We start from the raw sequence: 22,433 nt of genomic DNA, 5'->3' as shown, positions 1-22,433 counted from the left end.
AAGGGGATGGCTACAACACACCATTCAGATTACAAAAAAAAAAAAAAATTAAAAAAATCCCCAAAACAATAAATCTCATCTAGCAACTCTCCTTCTGGCTTACTAGAGGTGCTCTGCAAGAAAAGCGCACGCCTCAAACGGAGCACCTGAGCACTTCAGTTGCTCTTGAGGCTACACAGATTGACACTTCTGACCAGAACTAGATTTCCCCCCCTCATCCTATAGGCGAATTTATTTCTTTAGAAGACATCTCTGGGAACTAACTGTATTAGCAGGAGAGAACAAGCAACACCAGTCAAAGCAACAGCTGAAGTGGGGTCAGCCAAAAGTACTGCACCTTGTTTATTTTACAGGAATAAATCCCACCCCCATTGGGACTCTTCGTGGTTTGCTTTGGCCTGTAGCTCTTGGAAGTAGCTGACCCTGTGCCCCACAACCTCCTAGAACCATTTTGTAGGTAGGAGTTCCCCTAGCAGTGGTTTGCTGATTGTCCTGGAAATCAGGTGACTGAATGATTGGCATTCTTGTAGAGCAGGCTACCGCTGTCTAAGAAAGGACTGTGTTGGAGATGTGCAAAGGAGGAGAGGGACAGCTTGAACAGGATCTTGGATCCCTTCAGAAATGGGAAGGGTTTGAAACATTTACTAGCGGCAGATCAAAAGCAGAGAGAAAATGAGCAGCTGCTCAAACTAAAAACTGCATCAAGCTCATACTCTCCACTCCCCCAGAAGCGAGAAGTAAATCACATCGGGATCAGCACTCCTCATTGATCAGTGTTTTTCCAGACAGATCCCTCCCCTCAGCCTATTGACCAACCCTTTGAACTCAAGCCGATGTGAGGACACAAGTTCCATGGTGTTTTTTTTAAGTTAGGTTTATTTAGCAATAGAAGTATGTACATGTAAGAGAATCCCCTGCAGCATGAGACATGCACAAAGCAGTGAGGGACTGAAAGTGGTGCTGCTCAATGGCCTTCCTCATCACCTGTCATCCCACTTTACTCAGCAGTAGGGCCAAGATTAGAAAGGGACAGGTGAAAAATGTATCAGTCCATGTGGCAGAGTCTTCAGGCAGAGCCTTCCCAGCAACCAGTATTAAAACAAGCGGGCGCCATAGCCAAATGTCTGTTTAATGCCCTCGAAGTAGTAGCGCTGCCAGCCTTGCTTTGTTCTCTCCTCCTCGCTGGCAGGAATGCCCTTGCCTTCCAAGCACACCTCCGTCTCACCACCTTTGTCAGTGAAGTTCAAGGTAATTGTTGCAAAGTGCCCTGGAGGAACCAAAGCAAATCTCTCAATAGTGTGTAGTATAGTATATGCTGCCCCAAGGAGCTACTCTGCTCCTCCTCTCACATGGCACCACTGAAAAGACTCCTCGGGATCCTTTCCAGAGGATCTATTTATGACAGCTGCAGGCGTTCCTCAGAGAGAGAGGGAGGAGAGGGCTCCCTCTTCACGGGGTTTGAGGCAGTTGCAGCCACAGCTGAGCAAGCTGTTCCTAATCCCTGGCTGCTGCTCTAAACCATGGCTGATGATTCTGACCTGACTGTGTGGGATATGAAGGTGGGGTATGGCTGGTGCAGCTCCCAGAACACCCACGTGCTCCCCACTCATGAGCCAGAGTACGCTCTGGCAAGTGGGGCTGGAATTCTTCAAACACAGGCAAGGCTGTAAGACCATAGTCCATTTTTGGACTACTTACCAGCTGGCCAAGATTTAAATCTCCATTTCATAACAAGTTGCTTCTCAGGGACCTTGAAAAGAGAGAGAGAGACTGAGTAGTAATTTTTTGCAAATCCTGCAGTCTAATAGAAAATAACTAGAACTGTGTTGATCTGAAGCCTTAAGAGACCCCTTGAGAAACACATACACACAGAGGAAAACAATTTTAAGCATCGTTTCTGCTCCTCTTCTAGGAATGTAGGCCATAGTACGGCCCCAAACACTGAGACAGCGTCCCTGTCCAGAAGACTTCAGTGGCAAGAGGGCCAAAGAAGAAAAGGGTCAGTTTTATCTTTAACACCCCTCCAACCCCTAATAAATAAGTAAAATCACACAAAGACAGGGCAGATGCATGACTCGCAACCAGATTTTCTCCCCAGCCTGAAGTCCCATACATTAATCCATACTATAAGGAACAGTTCAGTAGCCACAGTGATTAGAGATAATTATTGGGCACCAGGCAGAACCCTGCAATTAGCTAACTGAAGCACTGTTACAGAATTGATACCTCAAAAATAAAAAGGTTGCTCCTGAGCAAGACACACCTGCACTAGTTAGTACTTACTAGGTCAACAAACTCTCCCGTGACACTGCCATCCAGCAACTGAAACTTGCCTCCTTTGTCAGCCTCCAAGGCAGCTTGTGCATGGGTGAAAGCTTGGACCATCTGAAAAGAATTCAGGAGGAGACCTGTATTACTTGACACTATCTGGTTGCAAACTTGCTGCCCGATGCCTCCCAACCAGCTACAAAAGCTCTGAAAGACGACATTAAGTCAATAGTGTAAGGTCCTCATCAAGAAAAAGACAAAAACCCTGTCCTGGCCAGCAAAGCAAGGTTATCGCCACTACGGCAGCATTCTGCCTGCCAAAGGAAAAGAACCCCTAGTTTTCGTATCCTATGCAGTGTTCTGTAAGCCACACTTTGATTTACTCTGTTTATTTCTTTATGAAACCTAGTTCTAAGAAAAGGTGGTATTTTTTGCCGCCCCCTTTAAAAAAAAAGGGGGGGGAGGGGAGGAGCAAAAGACTAAGACCATGTTTAAATAACGATACAATGCTGCTCTCTCTTCTTAAACCATATAATAGTGTGCAGGACAGGGGAAGCTACTTCTGAAGTACGCTTTGATAGCACCTAACCTTAAAATGAAAAAAAAAAAAAAAAAACCAACAAGCACACAACTGTAAATCCCAAGAGATCTGACCACATGCAGTAAGGGATACACCTACAGATAGGTGCTGACAGCAGTCTGGCACTGGCTTCTGGCTGGCATTAATCCCCTCTTGTCAACTGTGTGAAAAGACACACACAGGAGCTTTAAGCAACTGTTCTGCAGACCGGCTTTCTTACCCCATTCTCATGGATTGTGTGTGTCCTACAGAATGCCTTAAAAAGCTTCTAAGAAACAACCTCCTATGTGCAAAGAACAACTCTCAGAACAAGCCTGGCATTACCTCCTGAGTAACAAATACCCGGTAGAGCTCCTCTGGAGATGTTAAGAAGGTGTCCTTCAAGCTGATCTTACATGTAGGGATCTTGACTCCTATGGATTTGGACTGCGACGTGGCAGTGCCACTGCTGGCAGCCATCTAACAAAACAACAAGCAAAACGTACATACACATACTTTTTTCACCAATAATAATAAAATAATAATAAATAAAATCAACAAGTGGATCACATATCCAAGAGAAAACCCGAAGGCCTTTGGTAAAGATGTAATTAGGTACAACTGTATTTCAGTATAAAAAGCACATTTATGACCCTGCTTGAATTAAGAGATACCACGTGCTGCAAATCGAAACAGTCAGGCCTACACCACAGACTGCCAATTCCTCCATATATTTATCCTACAAATAGCATAGGTTGCTCCTATAAGCCCTGGAATCTAATACTGTGTACTTTTCTTCACAGATCCCAAAGCATGTTTGCACAGTTTTATTTACCTTGCGGTCTTCTGCTTTAGGAGCCACCTGAGGTGTTGTTTCCATGTGTTCACCATTCACTGTGGGCAAAATCATGCCCTGGGTGAATTCTGGAAAGACAGGAATGCGCCCATGAAACTAATAAAAGATCAGGTAAACCTTTTAAATATTCTTTGAAATACACAATCAGAAGGGTTTCCTGTTTTTTTGCCTGCTTTTGCTAGTGCCCACAACTTGAAACAGTTAAAAAAAAGTAAACAGACTTTTTTTTTTTTAACAAGCAATTAATTCTTCTTGCCCTCAACTACTCTCCACTGAAGACTGTATCAGAACCTGCCTACGCTAACAATTAGGAATTTACCTCCTCTTCCTAGCCTAGAATACCAATCACTATCTTCTACATGTTGCTCTCATATTAATGTTAGCCTTACACTTACGTAACTTTTCCCCCGTCTCACTCTCTGATATAAAGAGCAGCCACATCTCAAATACTCTGATCTTGCTGGTCTAGACAAACCAAACCAAGCCCTTCCATTTTTCAGACTGGCTCTCCCATTTCTCCTATCATTGTAGTACAGAATAAAATTACTTCTGACTCCTTCTTTGATTTATCTTTTTTGACACCAGATGCCAGGACTAAACACAAAAACCCAGGGGAGGTCTCTCCAGTGCCCTGTTCAGCAACACCAGCACTTTTATAACTCCACCAGAAGTTTCAGCCTCTTTCAGCATCATGTTTTCTTTTTCTCCAGCTCTATCACTTCTGCCTTTACCAATTATAAAACAGGGTTCCCCTTCATCTGTTCAATCTAGCAAAACTCCATTACATAGCAGAATTTTATTACATGCATTCGATCTTGTATCCCACAATACTTAGTTCCCACCTATTCTTATTTACTCCAGCCCACAAGATCATAGTTGTTCCTGAACAACATTCTCATCTTCCACTGGGTGACTGCATCTCCCACCCTGAACACTAGAACACCTGGAAAAAAGAGCAAGGGTACAGAAATTTGACCCCAGAAAACCAGCAACCAGTGGTGGTCTGTACTTAGCAAAAGCTGAATATCTAAGCATGTGTAGCACAATACAGGTAAATGGATATAAAAAGCAACTGTAGGGTCCCCAGTCTGTACTAGATAGCAAAGCCAAACTCAAAAAGCATGCTGATTTAACTACAACTGCTGGCATCAGATTTATCTCCTAAAAAAAGATAATGTTGATCTGGAAGCTGAGACAGCTTATTCAAGGACACCAACAAAACCTGGAGAGCTATATCCAGTTGTCAGTTACTCTCAAATCCAAAGAACACTAGATGCCTTTACTAGCACGGCAAAAGAGAAAACACAACAACCTAGAGAGAAGATACCACCTTCCAAGGGAATATGAAAACTAAAGTCCAGGTTGGGCCACATGCAGCGACTGATACTGCGTCACTGAGGTAGCAAACACATTTTATACTGGTTTCAATTTCTCTCTAGCTGACCTTCAGCATATGAAGGACATTCTCAGTTTTAAAACGTAAATCCAAAAATGCTGTTTATTATTGGGTTATCACTAAAAATAGTCTTTCTGGGTTGTGCTACAGTGCCTACAGACAGAAGTGCTTCTTACCAAATGCTAAGCATTATCAAGAGACGGAAAAGTTGGTACTGTTGCTCTGACACCTTCCTGTCAAGGTGAGGTGAAGACTGATATTCACTCCCATTACCCCCATCCCTTCTTTAGCATTAGCTCATACGGATTCCCGTAACACTTCTCCCTCTCAGTTACATACCTGTTTTGAGAGTACTGATGTAAGTTTTCATTGCATCTCTAATTTTTTTTGCACCTTCTTGCTTCATCAGGGTCTTCAAGTTAGTGTCAGGCTCATCTTTGGCAAGGCTGACATGGATCTAAACAAGGAGGGCACGTGCTGATTAATAAGGCCATACTTGCACGGTCCTTTTAATACTCAATTCAACATCACAGTTAGACTTTGGCCAAACTTTCACAAGCAGCAGTGCAGTTTTATTAATCTTTCACTTTATCTCTCTCAGCCTACAGTAATGTATGCATGTACCTAGACACCTTCAAGTGCTATAGAGCCCTTACATCTAGAAGGCAGGAATTAATTTGGTAAAGATACAACATGATGGGAAGGGACTCCTTATCAGGGTATGCAGTGGCAGGATGAGAGATAACAGTATGAAACTGAAAGAGGGAAAATTTAGATTAGATATTAAAGAAGAAATTCTTTACTGTGAGCGTGGCGGGGCACTGGAATAGGTTGCCCAGAGAAGCTGTGGATGGCCAGCCCCTGGAAGCATTGAAGATCAAGCTGCACAGGGCTCGGAGAACCTGGTCTAGTGGAAGGTGTCCCTGCCCATGGCAGGGGGGTTGGAACTAGATGATCTTTAAGGTCCTTTCCAACCCAAACCACTCTATGATTCTATTAACTTAAGCAGTCTCTAACACTAAAATTTCTACGCAAATGTTCTAAAAAAAGGTAACATAGAAGGAACTATTAACGCGGTGAGGATTCCTGTTAGAACAACCATACAGCCAGCAGTATCAGCCTTTAGCTGTGCTTACCTCAACTTCATCGATGTCATTTTCATCCGAGAGATTAGGAATCTCCACGTAACCTTTGTATTTCACACCTGTCTTTGAGGTGCCTGCAATTACAATCATGTTGTTCAGATCAGTATTTCTTACTCTGATAAGAGCCAAACTTGTGATGTATCACAAGACAAGACTTCCTCTTATTGTTATTTCCCAAATAAGTATCCTTATCCTTAATCTTACACTTTGACTCTGGCCTTGAAACAAGAGGGGAGAACATCACTCACCAGTCCACGCCAGCTTGATAGCCCACTCATAGAAGAAGATAAGTTTCCCTTTGCGGTTGTTAATGGAGGCCTCTCCCTCCAGCTTGCTCACTTCTGTCACCTCACAGGCCCCTTCCTCACCCTCCACCCTGACAGGCAGGAGGAGAGTTTTCAGCCGCTCTGTGGACCAGTTGGAGGCATCCCGCTCTGTCCTGCGAGAGAACCGGGCACTGTGAGAACCTGGGCCAGGCCACACCGCCAGCACACGCTGGGGCTATCCAGCCTTGGCCTGGCCCGGCCCAACACACACACAGGGACACGGAGGGTCACACGGGGATCCACGGGGACCCCACACAGGCCACGCACACACACGCCGGGGCCTTCCCGGGACACCAGCCCGTCCCCCCCCCAGCACCAACAGGCACACAGGGGAGCGCGGGCAGAGCCCTTCCCCGGGGCACCGGCCGCCGCCCCCCCGGGGCAGCGGGCCCTGCCGGGTGGGCCCCGGCGCCGGCCGGCCGGGCGGGCAGCCCCGCTCACCAGTGCCAGTTGTTAACGTTGGTGGCGTCCGCCCGCTGCTCGACGATCCAGCGCGGGTCTCCCTCTCCCCACTTGGCCATCGGGACCGCCGCCGCCTCCGCCGCACCGACCGCCCGTGGAAACTGCTAGAACCGCCGGCCGCCGCGCCACCTCCCGGCTTCCGGCACGGTCCCTTCCGGCGCCTCCCCCCCGCCTCGCCGCCGCCTGCCTCCTTGGTTCCGCCGCCCCGCGGCCTCCCGCTGGCGCCGGCGCTCCCGGAGCCGGCCCCGCCACCCCGCCCCGGAGCCGACGGCGCGGGGCACGCCGGCACTCGTAGTGCGCCAGCGGGGGGACGCCGGCCCGGCCCGGCCCGGCCCGGCGGGGGGACTGCCCGGCCCGGCCCGGCCCTGCGCTGGCGGTGCCCGGCGCGGGAGGGGAGGCGCGGGGAGGTGAGCGGGGCCGGGGGGCGGTGGGGCCGGGGGCGGGGCCGGGGGGCGGCGGGGCCGGGGGGTGGCGATCCCCCGCCCCCCACCCCAGGCAGCCGCTGTGTTCCGTTGCAGATGAGCAGGGCCAGGGCGGACGAGGAGGAGTACTGGCACAGCTCCAAGTTCCGGGCCTTCACCTTCGACGATGAGGATGACGAGCTGTCACAGGTAGGGTCTGACCCCCCATGGGCAGCCCCACCCGCGCCCCATCCCTAGCCAGCGCCTCGGCCCCGCGCTTTGCTGAGGGGCTGCGCCTCCTGGGTGGGTGGGATGTTGCCTCCTGCCCTCTGAGGTGGCCGCTGAGGGCTCCTGGCTCGACCCCCACGGTAGCCAAACCGAAATCTCGTTAGGAGCGTGGGTCCTTGCCCGGGCACCAAACTGCATCTCCTGCTGGTTGAGCTGTCAGTGCCGGTGGCATTCGGGTTCCCGGGGTGAGGAATGGCTCCTGTGTCTGCTGAACACCCACTGGCGTAAAGTACCTTCTCCGAAAGAGGCAGTGGAAGCTGAAGAAGCTGTATTCACAGCTCTGAGGGGGATTGTTTCAAGGTAGTAAGAAACAGAACACACTCTGTGACACTGATGGTCTTTATACAAGCCCTTTCTTTTGTCCGTAGCTAAAGGAATCCAAACGGGCAGTGAATAGCCTTCGGGATATCGTCGATGATGATGATGACGACCTTGAGAGGGTCAGCTGGAGCGGAGAACCTGTGGGAAGTAAGTGCAGAAGTACCAAAAAAGTTATCCTGGAGACAGAGGGAGTTTAAAATTACAGCTTAGGTCACGTTCTTTAGTTGAGGTCAGGAGTACTGCTTACTATCTAATCCTTAATCTTTAATTCCAGTCTCCTCAGGTCACATTGTGAGCCACTTGCTTTACCTGTGTGGTTCCACTGAAAAGAGAGCGAGCAGAAGCCCAAACTACATAAAGCAATGGCATGCAGACAAGTGGAGGGATCTCTCTGTGTTTCTCAATATGTAGCCCAGCTTAGAGCAGATATTTTGGAGGTTATGGCTTGATATTCATCATGCTCAACCGGCCTGCAGGATTCTAGGTGATCGTTTCCTTACGCTGCTGCCTGAAAAGGCACCATTTAAAGTTCTCTGCTTTCTCCTCACAGCACTTTAATAAGTTATTGCAAGGCTAACGGTCTGTTTACAGGTTGGCCCTTAAGCTTGAAGTTTGAAAGGGAATTGTAAGCATTAAGCAAATATGTTTCTAGTGATGATGGGAGTGAACTTGTGACCCAGACATGATGCTGTCTCCTGCACTTGGGAGTTCGTGACGCACAGAATATGTGGCACTTGCTAGCCCATATCAAGCAGTGAAAAATGACATTTGGATTACCTAGAAGACCTTCAAAGACTCTGTTCTTTTTGTCTTATGCTGTAGCTCCTCCCTCTGGTTCATACCATTTCTTTTCCTACCCAAGGTCTCTACCTATCGGCTTTTTTGCTCTATCACCCTGTCCTACCATGTGTGTGTTGTGCAGCAGCGTGAAAAGAAGGGAAAACTGTGTCTCAAACAAGCAGGAGGGAGACATATTCATTGTTGCTAGCAGCATATGCGTATTGATAGCTGTTTTGTCTGTGTGAGGAGGAAAGCTATCTCAGTTTTCCAGTGTTCACGAAGGTATGCTCTTTATGCTGCTGTAATTTGAGGTAAACCAGGGATTCTCTGTCTTGTTCTGTACCTTTAGAGCAAGGGTTACGCTTTATCCTATGCAACAGCACATAAGTGTTGAGTGGTCTGTGCATTTTTTTGTATAAGCCATAATCAGCTGTACGACATTGCTGAAATCAACCATTTGTGGAGGGCAATGTGCAACTGTTTAATGAGCTGTGTTACATGAGACCTGGGATTCTGTACACTGCATCTTGTTAGTGCTGAGCATCCAAGTTATCAGCATGTGCTACTGCAGAACTGACCAGGACACGCTTGGTAACATTGCTGCTGTTAACATAAGATCATTCTTTACAGACTGGTTTTCTCTTTCTCTGTTATAAATGACCTTTGTCTCCACATAGGTATCTCCTGGTCAATCAAAGAGACAGCCTCCAGCAGCACTAGCTCGCTGGAAGGCCGAGACTCCAGCCTACAGAAGGGCTCTTCCTCCTATGCTGCTTTTCCCAAACAAGTTTCCTCCTACTCCCTAAGCAGCCTATTCAAAGGTGAGGTTCTTCTTATACAGTATGGACAAATGGCTTTTCCCTCAAGAGCCTTAAGGGGCAATTGTGTTGTGTAAACCGTTTTCTCTTAAGTGTATTGCAAAGCAGGGAAGCTCTGATCTCTCTTCAGTGTGCGAGTGTATCTCTTACTGGTCAGAAATTGAAGACTGCCTTGTGCTGACAGTATGGGAGGGAGCTTTGGAGACTATGGCTTCTTAAAAGCCAGGTTCCACAGAACAGCAAGGTAGAGCACAGCACTGTACAGCAATCTGTTTGCATGGTGGAAAAGAGCAGCCTGCAAAGGAACTGGCATGACCCATGTGGCCCTCATTTGATCTTCAGTACCATAGAGAAGACAGGTTGATTGTCCTTTATTGGGAGCTCAGCTGGCTGCTGTTGATGTTGTAGTTGGTTCAGCTTGGTAGCATAGCTGGTTATGGGGGGATCTGCACAGCAGGCCATGGGGAGTCTTACACAGCTTGCAAGAGTTCAGCTCTGTTGTCTCACAGCCAGACAGCAAAGCAGCTTTTACTTTGTCTCTTTCTCGGGGGTGGTTTTTTACTCTCAGCTTTGGTAATACAGTGATAACAAAAGGCATCCACATCGCAGCTCTGGTGAGAGAAGCTGTCCGTGCTGCCATGGACTGAGCAGTGTGTGCGCTTGAGCCTCTGCACTGCAGGTAGATGAGTGAATTTAGGCTCTCTAACCTCTCCTGGCCTCAGCAACAAGAGGGCAGATGGGGCCAGGGTGTGATATGGTTCGTGATGCCACAGACAACTTCAAAGCCTTCGACTGCAAGCTGGTGAGCCGCGGCTGTGCTGGCGTAGTGTGAATCACTGCACAGAGTGGCTTGTTCTACAGTGGCATGGCTATAGCACACTGGCTTGCGGTCTAGGCTTGTGTTCCCTCTGCAAGAGATCTTGCTGGGGAAGAGACAGTCTCTCATGAGTGGTTGTTTTGATTTCAGGACGAAACAGACTTCCAAGTTTCCAGTCCCTTTCAGATGGTAAGTTTTGAATCCCTGCCTCATTTTGGGAGGGGTGCAGATTTATGTAAACCAAAGCATGTCCAAAAAAAGGAGAAGTGTCATCTTCCTTATGTAGCAGAAACTGAATCATGGGTTGCCTGAAAGTCATTCAGCAAAGAAATGAAAAGAGTTGGCCAGATGGTTTGTGGTGATCTGCTTATGGACAGCTGACAACCGTTGGGTTTAGAGCAGCTTTGTATTGCTGTTTGGTGCTTGAGTTTGGGTCTTCTACGATGAAAACCAAGCAAAGGGCTGTTTTGGAAGTGGGTGTGAATTGGGATTTTGATGTGCTATTCAGCTTTGCCTTTCCCTCTCAGCCCTCTCTGACACAGGAGTTAAAAACTATGCCCCAGAGCTGCGCAGACCGAAAGCTGAGTACAAGGTGAGCAGCTTGTGTTTGTAGTGTGTTGAGATCAGAGTACTGCCAGGAGAACTTCGACTGTGTTGGTTTCATGGAAGGTGATTAATCACTATTTCAGACAGCAGAGGGCAATGCAGGGAATAGGATAGAGAGCTGCAAAATGCAGCCTCGCAGTAATTCAGGTGTTCTCTGCTTTTGCTCAAAAATAGGGAGCCTTGCTGGGGGTCTTCGTTACTCCTGCTAACAAATGGCCCAGCAGTCTTTTGTGAAAAGGATTTCTATATGGTGCTTTGCCTGTAAACTGCTTTCACGCTGGGTCAGGTGAACTGGCATCATGTGTGCTTTCAAATTTTTTAAATCTAAAGGCTTCTAAATTTCTTGTTCATGAATCACTGGGACAGCACAGAGGGAGCTGCACAGAGGTAGAGTTCTAGTTGGCAGGAATGTTCTCCCACATAGGCAGTGTTAGGTGTTGCAGAAACTAGTGGATTTTGGGAGTGGGTAGATTCCTCCTGCTAGGTGTGATGTTGTAGTTACATGTCCCCTGGTCCAGCCAGTAACAGGACCGAGCATGTATTCACACAGCTGCCCACATGGATTAACGCAGACAGAAACCAATGCCTTTACCAACAGACATGTAAATGCACCACACTCAAGCCTGATCCCCAGCCTCCTTTCTGGTTGACCACGATTGAGTTCCACTAGTGGAACATATGCATGCTCTATGGGTCTCTCCAGCAGCTGGTCTTAGACAACCAGTTTGTTTTGTAGCTGAATCCCAGACCTCAGTCTCCTCTAGTTGCTGGCACCTGGACCCTTGAGTCCCTAGGGTTCATGGTCCCATTCTGCTTCATGGTAGATTGTTTGTTCTACTCACTGGCTGGTTGAGCTTGAAGTTTACTAGCTTTCACATGAACTGGGAACAGAGAGCCCACCCACACAGAAGGTAGTTAAATACAGAGTTTAGTGAGAATGTAACACAGACTGCAGTGATCTATTGCTGGGCTCAGTCAGACAGGCACACTAACTAGTCACTTGTTTACACTTGGCTGGCGCTCTGTGGCCCATTTTCCCTGTTTTCCCATGCTTGTTCCTGCCCAATTCATTTCGATCCATCCCTTTCTCTGCTTTTTGTCTTTTCCTGTAAACTGCCATAACAAGCCTCACACGTTTGCACAACCTTTTTAAAACATCCCAGGGTGCCCTTGCATCCCATACTAAGTCCTGTGCCTCTTTAGGGTTGCATGTTGTTTGGGGAAAGTTTCTTTGGTTTACTGATCTCAGGAGGGTTTTATGCAACGGATAGTGACCTAATCTGTCTCATTTGCTGGTGGGGAGGAGTGGCCGAGTCAGTGTGCTCAGATTGCCCTGATTAGGTTACTGGGTTTTCTTCATCTGTCCTTGGCCATCTGATCCTCACCAGGTTGATGTGTTTATGTCGATTAGCTATTAATCACATAATCTAACAGACATCACTTCCTGAAAGCACAGCAGGAGAAATAAATGTGCCCTCTTGTGTTCCATTCTGTGCCTGCAGAGGCAGTGAAGCAGGAAAGGGAGAGGCTGTACAGCTCCTTAAAAGCAGGTAGGAGTATTGTAAGTGGGGTGGAACAAAGAAGGGAAAATTAGTGTCAGCTTTGAACTAGTGCTCTGACAGTGACAGGCTGAGGAGATGCTTCTGGGCAGAGGAACTGGAGGGAACCCTGGTGCTCAGGATGCTCTGACACTCAGCTATACGTTGACTTGAGAGGCTTGTGTGCAGTGATCCCCTAATAGGACTGGGTTAATCCTTCTTTTCATTAGATTTGGGTTTTTAATAAATCTTCAGCGAACTTAAAATTCAGTGTCCTCAGAGCTGGTTCTGGTTACTCTCTTTCTCTGGCTCTTCTCAGGCAGAAGGCTGAATTACAACTGCTGGCTCAAGTGCCTTACAGAAATTTGGCTGCCCTCTTGGATTCTGAGTTCAGGAGCGGTTCAGGCCGCTGCCACTTTTTATCCAGTGCTTCCAGATCCTAGTGGCTGTTGGGGAAGAGCTTTGGTCATTGCAGCAGTGGTAGCGTATTACCTTAAGATGGCCTTGCCCCAGGCTTCAGTGCTCTTGTCACACTGTGCTAGTCCTGTATGACTCTCCAGGGTGGTTGCCTGAATTTGTTGTTCCTGCATAGTCCGTGCTGCTGTGGAAGGCTCACCAGCAGAAGTCCGTCTGAATTGTAACAAGAAACTGACTCCTTCCCCTCAGTTTTGGGATTGTTGGTTTTGCGTGTATTTTGTTTGTCCTTCTGAAAGCAACATTGGAGCTTTAATTTATGAGGAGGACAACCTGTGAAATGCACTGCTTATAAAGGATATGATGGTGGACCTTATTGGGGCAATAGAAAGACTCTGTGTTTGCATCTGAGCCTCTATCTTCCTTTCCCACCAGCACACACAGTCTGAGGGCTCAGCATCTGCACCTGAACACTGTAGGGACGCATCCTGCCAACAGCTCCCCTAGAGCAGCTGAATGATAAGTCTGAGAAGCTACACATGGGCCGTCACTCTGATCCAGCACAAGTGGGTGGAAAGCAGCTTGGGGACTGCTGGTGTGATCTGGCCTCTTGGGGCTGAAGAGCTCTTTATTTTCCTTGTGGCAGGATTACAGCAGTGATTGGAGCCCTAAGGATACGGTCAGGCGAATGCAGAGGGGCAAGGTAAGGCCTTTCCACTTGCACCTGCTTGCAAGAGTCAGAGGGTGAGTGCTCCTAAACTGCTTTACACTTCCCTATGCTCCTGGCTGTTCTGGGAGTAGGGAGGGGATCCGTGTTGCCTGCAGCTCCCCGCAGGGACAGTGCCCTGCCTGTGTGCCGCTGTGCCGGGTGGCAGTGCTGGCATCACACTAGCTCAGGAGCTGCAGGAGACCTTCAGGCTTTTGTTGCATTGTTTACTTGAGTCATCACCTCAGCTAGGCTCTGACGGGAGGTATCTGTACTGCTGTGTTCCTCTGTACCCTTTGTGCTTCTTGGGGCTGGGTTTATGGAAAAAAATCCAAGGGTGTGGGGCTCTACTTCCCTTCTTGGTGGCAAATGGAGGGAGAAAGAAACAATCTTGGTTACTCTGAAATCTTCGTCTTGGCTGCCTCAGTTTGCAGTAAGCATATAGGGAGCTTGTGATTTTACTCTGCATGTGTCTCCTCAAAGGCTGAGGTGATCTAAAGGCTGAAAGAGGCCACAGTTACGGGGTAAGAAGAAGGGAGGAAGTCTTACAACTCTATTTTTCTGGTCTCCTCTGTTGAAAGGGCCCTGTAGAGTTCCTTCCTCCTGTGGTGGTTTGTGGTGCACAGGGAAGTTTTGCCTCGTTACAAGGGTGTTTGTGCTGAATGTACAATGTCTCCTGTCCTAGCCTGGGCAGTAATTCAGGCTAACTCTGCAACCCCTGTGGACAGATTCCCAGGGATGGTGCAGCATGTAGCATAGAAGTCCTCCACTGGTTGGGAGGACAGTTATTCATATTGCTGAAAGACTCATGGGGGAAGAATAAGTAGTACCTTGGGGGCTGTTTCAGCCTGCAGATTGTCTGATGTCCCTTATGCCTACTTACACGTTTTCTATCTCCAGATCTGCTCTCTAGAGAGATTTCGCTCCCTGCAGGACAAGCTGGTACTCTTGGATGAAGCTGTGGCAGGGCACGATGGGAATGTCATTACAGCTGTGAGTCCATATAGGGCTGGGACTTTCTGGGTGACCCCACAGAGCGTGCTTATGTGAATGTAGTCAGTTGGCCACCTAATCTTGCAAGATAGGGGATTGTTCTTTACTTCAAACCAAAAAGTTAATGGAAAGTATCAAAGCTTAAGACTGGGAAGTTCCATATTCCTGCTGGCTTTCCTGCCACCCTGGAGAATTCATGTCAGGTTAATAACAAGGAACCTGATGCTTCAGCCTTACTGATCTTTGCAGCAGCTTCTTGAAGGCTGACGTTTAATTTGCTCATTGCAGCACAGAAGATTTGAGGGTCCTCTCCAGCTTACCTGGCTTCCAAAACATCAGGCAGCAAATGGGACTGTGTCAAAGCTTCCCTCATCCAGGTCTTTTTAACCTCTCAGAACTCTCATGGAAAGGTTTTCCTTTCTAAATCTTGGTCTCGCTTATCTAAGCTCCAGTGTAGAAGCTTGGGCAGGCTTCCAGACAGCTGTGGCAAGTGTCTAGTGGGCAGTAGAATTCAGTTCAGTGCTGTAAGAGCTGTGTCTCTAGAGGCCCTTTGCAAAAGCTTCCCCAGGCCTTGACCATTTTGCTGTCTCTTAATTCTGGTGAAGACTGATCTGCTCAGCTGAGACTGCCTCTCTGTGCTCACAGGTCCTGATATTCCTGAAACGGACACTAAGGAGAGGTAAGTGTGACTGCAGCCAGGGTTTCTATACTGTGTTTTAGTTAAGGGCAGAGCAGCTAGTTCTTTGGCAGGGTGAAAGTCACAAAGAGAGCATGTGGGATATTGCTACTTAGCTGAGCATGAAATATTTTTGCAGCAAGTGTAATATGGGAGGGGGGATGATGATGCCCACAAAGGTCCCGAGAGGTGCTTTAAGCAGTGATACGTGGTAGTGGTGATGGGGTGAATGAAAATGAACCTGTAGGGGTAATACACTGCTGTGAATTCAGCTGGCAGCCTGGTGAACGGGCTCTTCTCCTGTGCTCTAGCCTCCAAGGCTGTGCTTTGAGATGGGATAAGGTTATTGAGTCCTGCCAATGGCTTGTAACTCCATGCACTGTGCTTAGCCCTCTCTGGCTTGGTAGTGCCAGCTTGCTTTACTCACCTGTACGTATCTCTCTCTCCTGTAGAGATCTTGTTTCGGGAGCTGGAGGTGCGGCAGGTGGCCTTGTGTCATCTGATCCATTTCCTCAAAGAGACGGGTGAGCAGAAGTTGCTTCTGGATCTGCTCAGGTGAGGCTCTTGCCCAGTCTTGTGGCAGGGCTGAGCGCACTGCTAGGAACCTGTCTCCAAGTTAATGCTTCCTCATTCTGTTTTGCAGGTTCCTAGACAGGACTGAGGAAGTTGCTGTGAGTATTTCCAGGAGCAGAAGCTCCCTTTCCTCAGTTAAGAGGGAGTGTGGTGGGCCAGGGGAGGCTGGTTGCAGGATGTCTGGTAGTCAGGCAAGAGCCTGGCATCCCCGTTTTGCCCTCTGAAGTCCTATATCTCCCAAATCCATGAGAACAGACTGTGCTTCTTTTCCCAACCCCCTCCAGCTGTCCCAGTACCGGGAGCATCTGAACATCCAGGATGTAGAAAAAAGGAGGGAATTTCTGAAAGGCTGCATTGGGTAAGAAAAAACGCAAGAGGGTGGGAGGGATGCGGGTGCTTCGCAGAAGGTGGTAGTAAAGAAAATTAGACGTCTGTCCCAGTGACACAGCTTCTGTAGTTTGAAAGCTGATGCTAGTTTTGCCTCAGTGGGAGTAGGTTGTTGTGGACACAATGTAGACTTTGGAAGGATTTGTGGTGATGACTAGTCCAGCAGCTTTTGCGGCTTTCTTGGGGGCAAAGATGTTTTAGGGACCTTCTGATCATTGACCCTTCAGGTTGTGAAGGATGAAAGCTTGGGTGCCTGAGCACTTGAGGGAATTGGTAGCATCAGCTTTAGATTGTTCTGTAAGAGGTGCCACATAATTTTTCCTTCTCTGGAACCTGTCTAGGACTCTAGAGGGTCAGTTGAAGAGGGCAGTGGGGCAGGAGCATGAGTACCTACTAGCCACTCAGGCTGGGGAGAATGGGAGGAGTTCCCCATATCTCTGTGGGGAGCATGTTTGGTAGAGAAGAGCATCCTTCGAAGTGTTCTGCATTAAGAGCTGCTGACAGTGTCTCTTTCCTCCACGTCTGGCCAGGCTGCCATTTTCAGCTGAGGATACCTCCCACATCCAAGACCATTATACCTTGTTGGAGCGACAGATCATCATTGAGGTATGAAATCTTCCCTGCTGGTCAGGAGGTGACTGGGACTGGCTGTGAGATCTCTACCTGTCCCTAACTTGTACCACTTTGGATCTAACCAGCTGGTCCTGGCTAGTGTAGTTTAACTGCTGTCCAAGCTGCCGTGCCAGGCACACCTGATGAATACCAGACCTGAGACTTCATGGCATGTTGAGGTTGTGCTTGTGCATTGCTATTGCAACACTTTCCCCAGGTCTGTACCCTGCAGCTAGGTCAGGCAGTTGCCCTGGCTCATGTTTACCCTCTCTGTCTTCCTCCTTTCACAGGCCAATGATCGGCACTTGGAGATGGCTGGGCAGTCTGAGATATTTCGGAAATATCCTCGCAAGGCTTCAATTCTCAACATGCCACTAGTGACCACCCTCTTCTATTCCTGTTTCTACCACTATACAGAGGCTGAGGTGAGGAGGATCTGGGAGAAGAGTTACATCTCATCCCTGTAGTCCTCAATGTGTGGGGTGGTTGAGATGGAGCATGTTAAGGAAAGAAGGGGTATGAGGTCCTATTTCATCCCTCAGAGAGACCTGGAGGAACTCAGCTCCCCTTGTCTGTCTGGCACAAGTTCGGAGTTTTCTTTTGTGCTCTAAGGTGGGACATTCAACATGGGACAGCCTGTCAGGGAGTTGCTTCCTAGAAATCACTTGTATCGCTATGGCCCTTAATCCCGTGAGGCTGAGGTGCGCAATACTGGTCTTGGAAGTGCTGTAGTAGGTGCACTAGGTTGAGGATGTAGAAGAAACCAAACCAGAGAGCTCATGAGGTGGGGTAGTTGCTCTCTTCTGCCAGCTGTTTCCTCCTGTGGCACTGACATGAGCAGAAAGCGGTAAAAACATGGGGAGATACACCCTGTGCAAGGCAAATGGCAAATACCTTACAAGTGGTGTCTGAACCTGTCCTGCAGCCTACCCTGCTGAGTTTGTACTGACCCGTCTGCTCTCTCTAGGGAACGTTCAGCAGCCCGACCAACCTGAAGAAAACATTTAAGGTGTGTGTGTCTCCTGTCATTGTGGCAGCCCTAGTGGAAAATGTGGGCAGCCAAGTTGTACTTAGCGAGGGGGCTGGGTACCAAGAGTTCAAGGGGCTCAGCCCTGAGATGGGGAGGGGGGCATGGCATCCTCCTCGAGCAGAGCCATTCTGGAGGCTCAGAGAGGCAAGTGCGAGCTATGTGGAGGCTTTCACTGGGTGCACCCTGGCTGCAGCAGCACTTGCAGATCCCCCACCTCCTGCTCTCTGCAGTGCTGGTCCTGACCTTAGACAGCATCTCACCTCCTTGCTTAGCTGTTGGTGTGGGTCTTGACAGGGCTGGGGGCAGATGCCGTTCCTGTCCAACCCATGCAGGCCTTCTCAGCTGTGCTGGTGCTCTGAGCGTAGCTTTCTGCCTTGCAGATTCCCGATAAGCAGTATGTGCTGACTGCCCTGGCTGCCCGTGCCAAGCTGCGAGCCTGGGATGATGTGGATGCCCTCTTTACCACCAAGGTGAGCTGCGGAAAGCCTTGCTGGGGACTCAGTGCCAAGTACTGATATCTACTGCTGATAGCTGGGTTGTTCTGGAGTTGCTGGACAGACTGGTTTTATTTCAGCAGGGCCCAACACCTCTGCTGCAGCGTGTTGCAGTACGTTCCTCCTCTCCCTGCGTAAGACCTCTGCTGAGCCTGGCTTGGCTGCAGCAGCAAGGTCAGAGAAGGGGACTACCTTTGTGCTCTGTAACCAAAGGGTTTGTAGCCAAGCTACACAGCCACTGCATGAAGGGCTCTGCCAGTGGTGCACGTGGTGGCTGGTGACATATGTTGCTGACACCGAGGGGGAAAACATGTTCTTGTGGCTGGAGGGGTTGCCCTTTAGGATTAACATAGGGTTTGGCTCTCCTTTCAGAACTGGCTGGGCTACACCAAGAAGAAAGCACCTATTGGCTTCCATCGGGTGGTGGAGATCTTGCAGAGGAACAATGCTCCTGTGCAGGTGAGCAAGGAGCTGCCGGTTATGTCGTCCTCCTCTTTGTTGGGATTTGATGTGGGAATGGTTCCCCAAGCTTCCTAGCTGGGAGCAGGAGAACAGCTTGCCAAGCTGCTGGCTCTGCCAGGTGGGTGCAGCATCAACAGGAACTGTGCATGGTAGTGAGGGCTGGGTCCTAGGTCTCGCTGCAAGAGGGACAGCAGGCCTAGAGTTGTCTGGGAGGTCTCTCAGTGCATTGCCACCTGTGTTTGCTGCATTAACTTCTCTTACGCTTAACCTGGCTGGCAACTGTTAACCTGATCCATAGGAGTGAGGTAGCCTAAGACTCTGACCTTTGTGAGCAAAGCTTTACTGCCTCTGGGCTCCTGAACAGTCTTGTCCTAGTCACTTGTTGCCTTAGGAAGGAAGGGGTCAAGTCTGTGTGAGCAGCAACCTTGAAAGGTTTTGTGACTAGGGTGAGGGAACGAGTCAGGAGGTACCCGCAGAAGGGAGCTGAGACACTCTTCCTTCTCACAGGTTCTACAGGAGTATGTGCGCCTGGTGGAGGATGTGGAGACGCGGTTGAACCTCGCCACCAAATACAAGTGCCATGATGTTGTCATTGAGGTAGGTTCCTGGTGTGTGTGTCAAGAGATGGGACAAGAGCCTGCTTTTTCTCCCTAGCTTTCCTGTGCTCTGCCATGTGCTGCTGCTGCTATGTGCCTGTTGGGGTTTTTTTTATTCCTGTGGCCTGGGAGCAGTGATATGGTTCCCAGTGGAAACCAAGTGAGCTAGGAGAGTGGCTCCTAGCATTTGTGCTGTGGAATTGTGTTGTGGTGGGAACCTGAGGGGGGACTGAAGAGTTGCCCTGCTCGTCTGCAGGCAACGCACCATCTAACTGCAGAAGTGTCCTTGAAGAGTGTCCAGCTGAGTGCTGGTTTTGCTGTTTGTCTAGACATACAGGGATTTAAAGGACCGCATCCAGCTGACAGCATATAAATGCAAGGTGGAACGAGGCTCTGCAGAAGAGGAGAAGATAAACAGTGTTCTCAACAACACAGTAAGAAACACCTACTTTTTCTTCCGGAATCTCATCAGAAACGGCTGTAGGTTAGGTGTCAGGGCATGGCTGTCCAACATACTTTTTGTCCTTGCTGGGAAGCTAATCTTACATTTGGAGTTGCATTCAGTGTAGGAACAAAGGTTGAAACTGATAGAAACGGCACCCTCTGGCCGTGGTTGTCCTTGTCAAGGATTGGGACTTGACAGCTTGGCCCCTGAGGGATCTGTGTCCAGCACTGGTATTAGTCATGTCTCGTTCTTCCTTCTAGCAAATCCGATGGAAAAACTGAGCACCTGTGAAGCAGCCTGCTTGGCCGTTGCCTTGCCAGTGAAAGAGGAAACTGCAAAACCCAGTCCGGTGCCAAGAGAGCAACTCTGTTACTACTCATTGCATGATCAACGTTTGTCAGTGACAGTGGGTGCCCGTGGTTTGTGGGACAGTGGCATTCAGGCTGGGTGAAGGCAACTGTTCCAATGTAGCCAGTGAAACCATGGTACTGATCCAGCAGGGTTGATTCTTTTTGGAATCTGATTCTCTTTAACTTGGCTCACTTTTGTTTGTGGAGGGAAGTTGCTGGGCACAGCAAGGTTACGTTTGCTCTGGGTGGTGCCTGGGCTTATTCTTGCAAGAGGAACAGGTCAGTCACGTTTGTGGGTCTCATCACCAGACAGTGCTGACCAGTTCCTTTAACACTCAAGCTGGCTTGAGCATCACCAGTCATGGCTGTGGCTGGAGTAAAGCCTACTGGACTATGTTCTCTCAGCATTGAAGAGCGTGTTGGGGGAAAGGAAAGGACCAGCTGCACCTTAAAACTTCCTTTCTTTTTTTTTAATTTTTTTTTATTTTGTGTTGGTTTGTTCTGGCTCACCCTAGGAAAAGTGTTGTACGCACTCCTGCAGAGAGCCAGGACAGCAGCCTCTGCCAGTATCCTTGTGCTGGCACTCTGCAGCTCTTGGAAGATCCTGTTATCAGGGAAGAACATGCACCTAGTGTGGAGCTGGTCAGAGCCTTGCTGGGCTGGATGGAGCGCAAAGAGAGACCCCTCTCAGCTGGCACAAACCTGCTGGCCCCAGCAGCTCTTTTCTCCGAGAGTGTTATGCCAGGAAGGATGAATTGCACTTTCTTAGAAACACAACTCCTCAGGCAACTGCTGGCTTCATCCTTCCAGACCTCACTTCAATTCCTTAAATAAAGCTGTCTCTTTCTCCTTGGGCTGTTTATTTCCTTCCCACACAGAGCACTTTTTCACCCTGTGTGCTCATCCTGAGCAATTTATCACACCTCTGACAACGTGAGTATGCAGGGTGTTTTCTCACGTCCTGAAAAGCACAGTGTGTGTCACCATGGTGTGGCTTTGCTTGCAGTGGTACCTTATTTCACACCTTCAATGCCATCAGCACAAGTGAATTAATTTTAATGTTGTAGAAGAGTTTGCTGCCACAGGGGCTGGTCACACAAAGGTGAAGGTTATGTGTAGCAATGTACCAGCCTGAGGGCAGTGTTCCAACCTCCTTACTGCGCTGTGTGCTTTCAGGGTTTTTTTTTGTTGGTGTTTGGGGTTTTTTTTTCCTCACAGAATCATTTAGGTTAGAAGACACCTCTTGATCTAGTCCAATCCTGCTCAAGCAGGGTCACCTGGAACAGGCAGGCCAGGACTGTGTCTATTTGGGTTTTCAGTATCTCCACAGCTGGAGACAACCCAGCTTCTCTGGGCAACCTGTTCCTGAATTTGACCACCCTCACAGCAAAAAGGTGTTTCCTTGACTTCAGATGGCCTCTCGCATTTCGGTTTGTGCCCACTGCCTCTTGGTGTCACTGGGTACCACTGAAAAGAGTCTGGGTCCCCCTTCTTCATTCCTGCTCACATTAGTACTTGCACATGTTAGTTAAGATTCCCCCCTGAGCCTTCTCCAAGTTGAACAGTCCTAGCTCTCGGCCTTTCCTCATATGAGAGATGCTCCAGTCCCTTGGTTATCTTGGTGGCCCCTTGCTGGACTCTCCCCAGTATGTCCATGCCTCTTTTTGTACTGAGGAGCCCAGAAGTGGACCCAGCATGCTGGGTTTAGGCAGGAAGGATCACCTTCCCTAACCTGCTGGCAGCATTCATCCCAAGGCAACCCAGGGTGCTGTTGGCTAGGGTAAGGTTTGCTGCCAGGCTTTCCCACGCATTCCAGGCCAGGCCACCGCTTGGTTGGGCTTTACATTGGGGAGCAGCAGGAGAAGCTGAACGTATCCTTGGAGTAATGTGGTGAAGCCACAAAACAGATCTTCATGCCTGTATTCTCCAGGCATGGATCCTCGCGTGGTATGACCAGTGCTACAGATGGTTAAGGGGATGTATAAGTCCAGCAGCAGGGGAGCCGTGAGCTGGCTGTGCCTGCTGATCCCCTGAGCGCGGTGTGCAGTTTGCAGGATGCCATCCTTCTGACCTGTGGGTATTGCCACTGCCAGCGTCCCAAGCAAAGCAGGACT

General features: G+C 49.0%; 2 protein-coding genes across 3 annotated transcripts; one reads left to right on the top strand and one right to left on the bottom strand.

The window, feature by feature from the left end:
- Positions 1–856: 856 nt before the first annotated feature.
- AHSA1 (activator of HSP90 ATPase activity 1) lies at positions 857–7,162 on the bottom strand. The gene is made up of 9 exons (XM_055715998.1): positions 6,992–7,162; positions 6,473–6,663; positions 6,216–6,298; positions 5,419–5,536; positions 3,663–3,751; positions 3,173–3,307; positions 2,284–2,385; positions 1,699–1,750; positions 857–1,267 (listed from the first exon to the last, which is right to left on the bottom strand). The coding sequence occupies exons 1-9, from the start codon at positions 7,069–7,071 to the stop codon at positions 1,095–1,097; spliced, it is 1,023 nt and encodes a 340-aa protein (XP_055571973.1). The 5' UTR covers positions 7,072–7,162; the 3' UTR covers positions 857–1,094.
- Positions 7,163–7,249: 87 nt separating this feature from the next.
- Positions 7,250–21,168, top strand: VIPAS39 (VPS33B interacting protein, apical-basolateral polarity regulator, spe-39 homolog). 2 transcript variants are annotated; one of them, XM_055715996.1, is made up of 21 exons: positions 7,250–7,324; positions 7,359–7,419; positions 7,531–7,623; positions 8,070–8,169; positions 9,480–9,623; positions 10,588–10,626; positions 10,965–11,029; positions 13,642–13,698; positions 14,602–14,694; positions 15,340–15,373; positions 15,823–15,925; positions 16,014–16,041; positions 16,228–16,301; positions 16,861–16,936; positions 17,233–17,367; positions 17,910–17,951; positions 18,353–18,442; positions 18,839–18,925; positions 19,436–19,525; positions 19,854–19,958; positions 20,230–21,168. In XM_055715996.1, the coding sequence occupies exons 3-21, from the start codon at positions 7,531–7,533 to the stop codon at positions 20,248–20,250; spliced, it is 1,476 nt and encodes a 491-aa protein (XP_055571971.1). In that variant the 5' UTR covers positions 7,250–7,324; positions 7,359–7,419; the 3' UTR covers positions 20,251–21,168. The 2 variants fall into 2 exon arrangements, with proteins under 2 accessions (XP_055571971.1, XP_055571972.1); XM_055715997.1 differs by having other exon boundaries at positions 7,290–7,419.
- The last annotated feature ends 1,265 nt before the right edge of the window (positions 21,169–22,433 follow it).

Source organism: Falco cherrug, chromosome 7 (assembly GCF_023634085.1).
Source record: "Falco cherrug isolate bFalChe1 chromosome 7, bFalChe1.pri, whole genome shotgun sequence".
Classification (NCBI taxonomy): domain Eukaryota; kingdom Metazoa; phylum Chordata; class Aves; order Falconiformes; family Falconidae; genus Falco; species Falco cherrug.
This window is presented reverse-complemented; position numbering and strand designations above follow the sequence as displayed.